General features: G+C 45.9%; 1 protein-coding gene across 1 annotated transcript in view; it reads left to right on the top strand.

Moving 5' to 3' along the window:
- polr1a (RNA polymerase I subunit A) overlaps window positions 1-10020 on the top strand; it is a 56592-nt gene extending 46572 nt beyond the window's left edge. The window contains exons 7-10 of the mRNA XM_070859673.1: window positions 261-347; window positions 7479-7587; window positions 7820-7988; window positions 9883-10020. Coding sequence (XP_070715774.1) covers window positions 261-347; window positions 7479-7587; window positions 7820-7988; window positions 9883-10020 — 503 coding nt within the window. The remainder of the gene's footprint in view (window positions 1-260; window positions 348-7478; window positions 7588-7819; window positions 7989-9882) is intronic.
- Window positions 10021-11174: the final 1154 nt, after the last annotated feature.

The following is an 11174-nucleotide window of genomic DNA, read 5'->3' on the forward strand; positions in this document are numbered from 1 at the left end:
GCCATTGCTGGAGATGCTCTGGCTAAGATCAAATAGGCAATAGTGGTCATTATGTTGTTGCTGTCCTTGGGACCTTGCTGTGCACTTAATTGCTGCCAGGTTTGCCTACAGTATTTATTCTTCAAAAGTAATTCATTGACTAAAGTGTTTTGCAAGACCCTGAGAACATAAAGTGCTATATAAATGCAAGTTCTTTCTTACTGTTTTATGTCATGCACTTGTGAGCAAACGTTTATTTATTTTTTGTATCTTTTGAAAAGGTCTTGACGATTCACTATTTGGAAAACGAGGATTTCTGACTCCCTCTACTGCCAAAGACCACGTGCTGGAACTGTGGGAAAATGATGGTAAATGGTTTATGAGTGCATTTGGGACGAACTAAACCCTATTGAAAGGCTCTGAGCGAGAGTGAGATGGAGAGAGAATTAAACTATACATCAGGGATATTTATGGAAAGAAATAAAAACAGAAATTGCTAGAGGTGGACAATTCTGATTGAAGGGTAAAACTGCCTTTCATTTTTCGGATGCTGACATACCTGCTATGCATTTTCTGTACTTATTTCAAATGTCCAGTATTCACAGCCTTCTCTTTGTGTATAAAGGTGATAGTGATTCGGTGCTAAGGAGTAGAGAGATAAGGCCTGCAATCCCTAGCAGACATGAATAGAGAACTGGTTGGCAGACAGGAAGCAGAGAGTAAACGGGTCCTTTTCAGAATGGCAGGCAGTGACTAGTGGGGTGTACCGCAAGGTTCAGTGCTGGGACCCCAGCTATTTACAATATACAGTAATGATTTAGACTAAGGAATTGAATGCAATATCTCCAAGTTTGCAGATGACACTAAGCTGGGTGGCAGTGTGAGCTGTGAGGAGGATGCTAAGAGGCTGCAGGGTGACTTGAACAGGTTAGGTGCGTGGGCAAATACATGGCAGATGCGGTATAATGTGGATTAATGTGAGGTTATCCACTTTGGTGGTAAAAACAGGAGGGCTGATTATTATCTGAAAATGGTGACAGATTGGTAAAGAGGGAGGTGCCACGAGACCTGGGTGTCATGGTACATCAGTCATTGAAGGTTGGCATACAGTTGCAGCAGGCGGTGAAGAAGGCAATTGGCATGTTGGCCTTCATAGCGAGAGGATTCGAATATAGGAGCAGGGGAGGTCTTATTACAGTTGTACAGGGCCTTGGTAAGGCCACACCTTGAATATTGTGCACAGTTTTGGTCCCCTAATCTGAGGAAGGACATTCTTGCTATTGAGGGAGTGCAGCGAAGGTTCACCAGACTGATTCCCGGGATGACAGGATTGACATATGAAGGAAGACTGGATCAACTGGGCTTGTATTCAATGGAATTTAGAAGAGAGAGGGGATCTCATAGAAGCATATAAAATTCTGAAAGGATTGGACAGGTTAGATGCAGGAAGAATGTTCCCGATGTTGGGGAAGTCAAGAACCAGAGTTCACAGTCTAAGGATAAGGGGAAGCCACTTGGGACCGATATGAGGGGAAACGTCTTCACTCAGAGAGTTGTGGGCATGTGGAATTCTCTACCACAGAAGGTTGTTGGGGCCAGTTCGTTAGATATATTCAAAAGGGAGTTAGATGTGGCCCTCACAGCTAAAGGGATCAAGGGATATGGAGAGAAAGCAGGAATGGGGTACTGAAATGCGTGATCAGCCATGATCATATTGAATGGTGTTGCAGGCTCGAAGGGCCGAATGGCCTACTCATGGTGGGGTGGGCAATAATCAAGGGAATAATGGAGGCATGTGAAAAAGGAACGACAGTAGTTATGGGGGATTTTAACCTACATATCGATTGGTCAAATCAAATCGCAGGGGGTAGCCTGGAGGAGGAATTCATAGAATGCATACGGGATTGTTTCTTAGAACAGTATGTAACAGAGCCTACAAGGGAGTAAGCCATTTTGGATCTGGTCCTGTGTAACGAGACAGGAAAAATAAACGATCTCCTCGTAAAAGATCCTCTCGGAATGAGTGATCACAATATGGTTGAATTTGTAATACAGATTGAGGATGAGGAAGTTGTGTCAGAAACGAGCGTACTATGCTTAAACAAAGGGGACTACAGTGGGATGAGGGCAGAGTTGGCTAAAGTAGACTGGAAACGAGGACTAAACGATGGCACAATTGAGGAACCGTGGAGGACTTTTAAGGAGCTCTTTCATAATGTGCAACAAAAATATATTCCAGTGGAAAAGAAGGGCGGCAAGAGAAGAGATAACCAGCCGTGGATAACCAAGGAAATAAAGGAAAGTATCAAATCAAAGACCAATGCGTATAAGGTGGCCAAGGTTAGTGGGAAACTAGAGGATTGGGAAGATTTTAAGCAACAGCAAAGAATGACAAAAAAGCAATAAAGAAAGGAAGATAGATTACGAAGGTAAACTTGCGCAAAACATAAAAACAGATAGTAAATTTTACTGATATATAAAACGGAAAAGAGTGACTAAAGTAAATGTTGGTCCCTTAGAAGATGAAAAGGGGGATTTAATAATGGGAAATGTGGAAATGGCTGAGACCGTAAACAATTATTTTGCTTCCATCTTCACAGTGGAAGACACAAAAACCATGCCAAAAATTGCTGGTCATAGGAATGTGGGAAGGGAGGACCTTGAGATGATCACTATGACTAGGGAGGTAGTGCTGGATAGACTAATGGGACTGAAGGTAGACAAGTCCCCTGGTCCTGATGAAATGCACCCCAGGGTATTAAAAGAGATGGCGGAAGTTATAGCAGATGCATTTGTTATAATCTACCAAAATTCTCTGGACTTTGGGGAGGTACCAGCGGATTGGAGAGCAGCTAATGTAACGCCTCTGTTTAAAAAAGGGGGCAGGCAAAAGGCAGGTAACTATAGGCCGGTTAGTTTAACATCTATAGTGGGGAAAATGCTTGAAACTATCATTAAGGAAGAAATAGCGGGACATCTGGATAGGAATAGTGCAATCAAGCAGACGCAGCATGGATTCATGAAAGGGAAATCATGTTTAACTAATTTACTGGAATTCTTTGAGAATATAACGAGCATGGTGGATAGAGGTGTACCGATGGATGTGGTGTATTTAGATTTCCAAAAGGCATTCGATAAGGTGCCACACAAAAGGTTACTGCAGAAGATAAAGGTACGCGGAGTCAGAGGAAATGTATTAGCATGGATCGAGAATTGGCTGGCGAACAGAAAGCAGAGAGTCGGGATAAATGGGTCCTTTTCCGGTTGGAAATCAGTGGTTAGTGGTGTGCCACAGGGATCAGTGCTGGGACCACAACTGTTTACAATATACATAGATGATCTGGAAGAGGGGACAGAGTGTAGTGCAACAAAATTTGCAGATGACACTAAGATTAGTGGGAAAGTGGGTTGTGCAGAGGACTCAGAGAGGCTGCAAGGAGATTTGGATAGGTTAAGCGAATGGGCTAAGGTTTGGCAGATGGAATACAATGTCGGAAAGTGTGAGGTCATCCACTTTGGGAAAAAAAAACAGTAAAAGGGAATATTATTCGAATGGGGAGAAATTACAACATGCTGCGGTGCAGAGGGACCTGGGGGTCCTTGTGCGTGAATCCCAAAAGGTTAGTTTGCAGGTGCAGCAGGTAATCAGGAAGGCAAATGGAATGTTGGCCTTCATTGCGAGAGGGATGGAGTACAAAAGCGGGGAGGTGTTGCTGCAACTGTATAAGGTATTGGTAAGGCCGCACCTGGAGTACTGCGTGCAGTACTTAAGGAAGGATATACTAGCTTTGGAAGGGGTACAGAGACGATTCACTAGGCTGATTCGAGAAATGAGGGGGTTACCTTATGATGATAGATTGAGTAGACTGGGTCTTTACTCCTTGGAGTTCAGAAGGATGAGGGGTGATCTTCTAGAAACTTTTAAAATCATGAAAGGGATAGACAAGATAGAGGCAGAGAGGTTGTTTCCATTGGTGGAGGAGACTAGAACTAGGGGGCACAGCCTCAAAATACGGAGGAGCCAATTTAAAACCGAGTTGAGAAAGAATTTCTTCTCCCAGAGGGTTGTGAATCTGTGGAATTCTCTGCCCAAGGAAGCAGTTGAGGCTGGCTCATTGAATGTTTTCAAGTCAAAGATAGATAGATTTTTAAGCAATAAGGGAATTAAGGGTTACGGGGAGAGGGCGGGTAAGTGGAGCTGAGTCCACGACCAGATCAGCCATGATCTTATTGAATGGCGGAGCAGGCTCGAGGGGCTAGATGGCCTACTCCTGTTCCTAATTCTTATGTTCTTATGCACCTATTTTCTATGTTTCTATGTTTCCCCATTTTACAGATATCACGGCTGCATGACCTTATGCAATGCAATGAAATAAATAATGTAATGAAGTTCAACACAGATAAATATGAGGTATTTCATTTTGGTATGAAGAATAGGGAGTTCACTTATTATTTGGAGAGTCCGAGTCGAGGTGGGGTAGAGGAACAAAGGGACCTCGGAGTACAAATACACAAATCACTAAAAGTTGAGTCACAGGTTAGCAAGGCCATAAAAAAAGCTAGAGGTATAGAATTGAAAAGTAGGGAAATGTATCGAGCCTTGGTTAGATCACACTTGGAGTACTGCGTACAGTTCTGTTCGCCATATTATAAAAAGGATATAGAGGCACTGGAGAGGGTGCAGAAAAGATTTACAAGGATGATACCAGAAATGCAACAGTATACATATCAGGAAAGAATGAACAGGCTGGGTCTCTTCTCTTGAAAAAAGCTGAGGGGTAGCCTAATAGAGGTCTTTAAAATTATGAAAGGTTTTGATAGAGTGAATACAGAGAGAATGTTTCCACTTGTGGGGAAAAGCATAATTGAAGGCCATCAATATAAGATAGTCACCAAGAAACCCAATAGGGAATTCAGAAGAAACTTCTATACCCAGAGAGTGGTGAGAATGTGGAACTCGCTACCACAGGGAGTGGTTGAAACGAATAGTATAGATGCATTTAAGGGGAGGTTGGACAAGCATATGAGGGCGAAGGGAATAGAGGGTTATGCTGATAGATTTAGATGAAGAAAGACAGGAGGAAGCTCGAGTGGAACATAATCGCCGGCATGGACAGTTTGGACCGTATGTCCTATGTAATCCTATGTATGTCCAGTTGTGGCCTATGTATGTGACCATCTTGCAGTACCAGAGGTCCAGTCCCTCTTTCACTATCTTAAGGGCCTGCACTTAATTTTTTGGTTACATTTTGGCCCCCATATTTCTCACCTTCGGTCACGCGGTCAGCAAATCTGAGGAGTTCCCAGTGGGTCTGTTCCTGAGCCTGGCTAAAACTGACATCTGCAGGTCGCAAGAAAGGTCGCTCCGACTGCTTGTTGCCACTCTTCTGAAGCCTTGTGCGTGCCTGAATGACCCTGGAAAGAGGTCACGCGGTGACGACCTGAAGCCTTCCATGACCAGTGGACATGGCAGCATATTGGTTGCACCGTCGACCATGATCATCGTATTTTAATTTAACTCACGTGTACTTTTAGTTTCGATAGACCACTCGTATTTAGAGGCTTTTTGTAGTTTGTATTCTAGTGTGGTGGCATTGCCCTGACCCAGCTTCACTCCATTGGTCTATATGAAATAGGGTATAGCAGAACTCCTGACTCTTGCCTCATCTGCAGGATGTGATTGCACTGGAGAGGGCACAGAGGAGATTTATGAGGATGTTGCCGGGAGTGGAGAATCTTAGCTATGAGGAAAGATTGGATAGGCTGGGTTTGTTTTCCTTGGAACAGAGGAAGCTTACGGGAGACCTGATTGAGGTGTATAAAATTATGAGGGACCTAGCTATAGTGAATAGAAAAGGCCTATGTCCCTTAGCAGAGGGGTTAGCAACCAGGGGGCATAAATTTAAAATAATTGGTAGAAGGTTTAGAGGGGATTTGAGGGGAAAGTTCTTCACTCAGAGGGTTGTGGGCGTGTGGAACTCACTGCCTGAAAGGGTGGTAGAGGCAGAAACCCTCACCACATTTAAAAGGTACTTGGATGTGCACTTGAAGTGTCGTAACCTGCAGAGTTACGAACCTCGAGTTGGAAAGTGGGATTAGGCTGGATAGCCTCTTGTTGGCCGGCGCGGACACCGATGGGCCGAAATGGCCTCCTTCTGTGCTGTAAACTTCTATGATTCTATGGAGGGATGAGCAGGACAGTGCGAGAAGAATCCCGAACTGATGAAAGAGGCAGGGAGGAGGAAACTTGGGAGGAGCTAAGGAAGAGTGGAAGAAGTGGGGAGAGGGACATAGAATCATAGAAACTTACAGCACAGAAGGAGGCCATTCGGCCTGGCGTGCCTGTGCTGGCTTTTGGAGCAGTTGTGCTTAGTCCGACATCCCTGCTTTTTGTCCGTAACCTTGTAAGTTTTTTAACCTCATGTAACCTTCCTACTTCCTTTCAAAATTTTTTATAAAATCAGCTTCCTTTTCAACTCTGAGTGTAAAAAAATTCTCCTCATCTCCCCTCTAATCTTTTGCCAATGATTTTGAATCTAAGACCTCCGGCTATTGACCCACTTACCAGAGGGAATAGTTTTTCTCTGTCTACTCTTTAAAAAATCTCTATTAGGTCACCTCTTAACCTTCAATTTCCAAGGAGAACAGTCCTAACCTCTGCTCATAACTGAAGTCCTTCAACCCTGGTAACCATCTCATCTCCTGATAAACTGCCAAAGTTACATCTTTCCTGACGTGTGTTGTGCAGAATTGTCCACAATACTGCAGCTGAGGCCGATCCAGTAACCTGACATTGCAACGGGAGAGCCAAAGCCAAGCATTGTGTAATTTTCTGTGACAGGTTATACATTAATTAAGTTGCTTTGGCTTTCAGCAAAAAAGATTTTGTCTTGTACTGCTTGCTATTTATGAGAAAGATGTTTTTGTACAGTCCTTCGATGGGGTATTTTATTTTTTGCACTTCAAGGCCAGTAATATCCTTGTTGAGGAGTTGAACACTTTGCACTCATTGTGACATGGAGAGCACCCAATTCAGGTATGGCACAAGTTGGGTGCAGTGTGTACTAGTGAAATTCATCTACTTCCCAACCAACCATCCTTGTGGCCTGAGTGAAATTTTCAGTTGTGCCAAATTAGTGTCTTACATTATGCACATGCACCAGGAACTGGATTGGGATATCCAAATTCAGCTCATGTAGGGCCCTTGGAGCAAGTGTAGATAGGAGAAATTCATATCATCGGTCTGGGCTGAATTCAAATCTGCATCATGACAGTCAGAAGATAATGTACTAACCCACAGTGCTGCCCAGTCCAGATGTGTGGGCTGTTCATAAACAGAACACTCAAATTGAAATGTGACTATAGGAATTCAAAAGCAGTTTTACTGAGAAACCTTTGGTAGTTTCTGATGTACATGCAAAGAAAGCCCAGGGAAATAATGGTACATGCAAAATATGCACCCACATCCTTCATTGTAACCAATCCATCTTTTCCCTTAGGCTTCTTCCTGAAATATCTATTTCCCGGCTTGGGAATACATGGAAGTACAAAGACCAGCTGGAACCTAGACATGTTTTTCCTCGATCTCGTGGTCGTACCTCCTTCCAGGTAAGACTACTTCAAAGGGACAAGTTGACAATCAAAAAGTATTTTAAAGTGGTAATTTAGTTTAACAGCACTTTCTTAAAAAAACATGTAATTGCAGGTCCACAGACCATAAGAATTGTTATAACGTTTGAGTCATTTTTATAGAGGTGGGAAGAAGCACGTTTCTTGTGCTATTGGTATAAAATGCCACAAAAGATTTTCAGTGTGATTTGGGTGTCTGTGCATTCGGCAGGTTTCGTCCAATTAATCGGCTTGGAGACCAGATGTTCACCAATGGCCAAACCGTTAATCTACAAGCAGTGTTGAAAGATGTCCAAGTGATCCACAAGCTCCTGGCTTTAATGGCACAGGAGCAGGTCAAGACCACACAGCCCATTCAGACTGAGGAGATGGAGACACCGGTAAGAATGAAGAAGACTTGATTATTTTTTAAGTTTGTTTAAATAAATGAAAGCTAGGCATTGGTAACTAAGTCCATTTGAAGCACATCTTTAGTTAGCTATGCATCTCCTCTCTGTGCACTGGTAGGACAGCACCCACCGTCATGACTCATGTACAAACAGGACTTGTGGCCCAATGGGTCAAATCCACCCCATGAGGTCCTTTTGTTGGTAGCTGAAACTAACTGTTGTTGACAAACCCGTGACCTCCACCACCTGGAAGGACACATGGGAACACCACAACCCTCCAAGTCTCACACTATCCTGACTTGGAAATATATTGCCGGTCCCTCAGCATTACTGGATTAAAATCCTGGAACTAGCAGCATTGTGGGAGTACCATCACCGCCCGGATTGCAGCGGTTCAAGGCGACTCACCACACCGTTAATTGCTCTGAGGAAATCTTCCCCTTGTGCATTAATGTACTCTCAGACAGTTGTGATTAAAAGGTTTTTCCAGCTATCCGACTACCACAGTCTGAACAGTTGCTGAAACTCGTTGTTTAGGCTCACGTGAAGAATGGCCATTTAGTTGAGGCGAGAAGTGGGGGGGGTGGTGAGGGGGGGGTTGTAGGGGAGAGAGAGTGGGTGTAAGAGCGAGAGGGGGTGTAGGGGAGAGAGAGAGAGATATGTAGGGGAGAGGGAGAGGGTATTTGGGAGAGAGAGTTAGAGGGGGGTGTAGGAGACAGCTGACCTTCCTAATGCCTGCCCCCCAACCAAGCCTCGGACCACCAACCATCAATAGCGCCACACCTCGCCGTAGGCATTTAGGCTTATACAGCAGTGCCTGGTCTCCAGTTGCCTTGGACCCCTTTGCCACTGGACCAAGACATTTGCTCAGCTAAGCCGGTGTGCAGTGGCCACCCCAATTTAAAAGAACTCACGCACAGGCATCTTCCACTTAGTTAATATGTTCAGGACCTGGAATGCCAGGACCCTCATGGACAATCCCAACAGCAACAGGCCGGAACGCCGCACTGCCATAGTTGCCGGGAACTTAGACGTTTTGACATCGACATCGCCGCCCTAAGTGAGACTCGGCGGGCAGGGTAAGGTCAGCTCAAGGAACAAGGTGCAGGCTACACCTTCTTCTGGAAAGGAAAACCAGAGGAAGAACGCTGCCTTCACTGAGTCGGCTTTGCCATCAAAAATGAGCTGGTCGACTGCCTCAAAGACTCCTGCGGGGTTAACGAACGCCTCATGACACTTCGTCTTACCCTGTCCCGGAACCAATGCGCCACAGTCATCAGTGTGTATGCCCCAACACTCGATGCAACGGATGAGGCTAAAGAGGGTTTTTATTTCAACCTCAAGACATCCCTGTCTCGTGTCCCCATGGGCGACAAACTGATCCTCCTAGGTGACTTTAATGCCAGGGTCAGCAAAAGACACAGCCCTCTGGGAGGCGTGATTGGCAGAGAGGGGGTAGGGAAAGCCAACTCCAGCGGTACCCTACTCCTGACAAAATGTCTAGGACATGAACTTCTTATCACTAACACCCTGTTCCGCCAGAGGGACAAATACAAGGCATCGTGGCAACACCCTCGCTCCAAGTACTGGCACCTGCTCGACTATGTCATCGTCCGAGCCAGGGATCACAAGGATGTGCGCATCACCCGCACCGACAGGAGCTGACGACTGCTGGACGGGCCATCGCCTAATCCGATCCATCATCAACATTAACATAGCCCCAAAGCAGAGGGGACAGCAGAAGCAGTGCCGCAAAAAAGTCAATGCCGGGGCAGTTAAAGACCCAGCTAAGAGAGCCCTATACAGCCAGCGCCTCACAGCTAGTATGTCGTGCCTTGATGTCCCTGAGATGCTTAATCCCCATAGCGCTTGGTCTGCTCTCCAGGCCTCTATAACCAGTGCCTGTGAAGAGACACTTGGTCACTCAACCAGAAAACATCAGGACTGGTTTGATGAAAATGATCAGGAAATCCAAAAACTAGTAGATCGCAAGCACATAGCATTTCTGAGCCTCAAGCAATAACCCAATTTGGGAGCAGCAAAGCAACGTTGCAGACGGCTCAAGGCTGAGGTCCAACAAAAAATCCGGGACCTAAAGAACAAGTGGTGAATGGAGAAAGCACAGGAGGTACAACAACTGGCCGACAGCCACGATAGGCGAGGATTCTTCATCGTCGTCAAGGCCACTTACAGTCCAAACTCCCAAGGCCCCACCCCACTGCTGGCCAAGAACGGTGAAACACTCATCAAGGACACCGAGGCTGTCAGGGCCCGATGGAAGGAGCACTTCGAAGATCTCCTCATTCGAGACTCTGCCTTTGACTCAAGTGTTCTCGACTCCGTCTCGCAGCATGCAACCCGCCATCACCTCAGTGAAACCCCAATGTTGCACGAGGTAGACAAAGCCATAAAACAGCTAAAGAATAACAAGGCTATGGGTGCGGATGGAATCCCTGCTGAGGCGCTAAAGGTGGGCAGCGGAAACGTTACAAGGACACCCTTAAAGCCTCCCTGATAAAGTGCGACATCCCCGCTGACACCTGGGAGTGCCTAGCCGAAGACTGCCCTAGGTAGAGAAAGTGCATCCGGGAGGGCGTTTAGCTCTTCGAATCTCAACGCCGAGAGCGTGAAGAGCTCAAGTGCAGGCAGCTGAAGGAGCGTGCAGCAAACCAGTCCCACCCACCCCTTCCCTCGACGATTGTCTGTCCCACCTGTGACAGTTGCATCGGACTGTTCAGCCACCAAAGGACTCACTTCAGCAGTGGAAGCTAGTCTTCCTCTGCCTATGATGATGGTAGGAGAGAGAGAGAGAGAGAGGGGGTTGTAGAAGAGAGAGAGAGGGGGTTGTAGAAGAGAGAGAGAGGGGGTTGTAGAAGAGAGAGAGAGGGGGTTGTAGAAGAGAGAGAGAGGGGGTTGTAGAAGAGAGAGAGAGGGGGTTGTAGAAGAGAGAGAGAGGGGGTTGTAGAAGAGAGAGAGAGGGGGTTGTAGAAGAGAGAGAGAGGGGGTTGTAGAAGAGAGAGAGAGGGGGTTGTAGAAGAGAGAGAGAGGGGGTTGTAGAAGAGAGAGAGAGGGGGTTGTAGAAGAGAGAGAGAGGGGGTTGTAGAAGAGAGAGAGAGGGGGTTGTAGAAGAGAGAGAGAGGGGGTTGTAGAAGAGAGAGAGAGGGGGTTGTAGAAGAG

Source organism: Pristiophorus japonicus, chromosome 2 (assembly GCF_044704955.1).
Source record: "Pristiophorus japonicus isolate sPriJap1 chromosome 2, sPriJap1.hap1, whole genome shotgun sequence".
Classification (NCBI taxonomy): Eukaryota; Metazoa; Chordata; class Chondrichthyes; family Pristiophoridae; genus Pristiophorus; species Pristiophorus japonicus.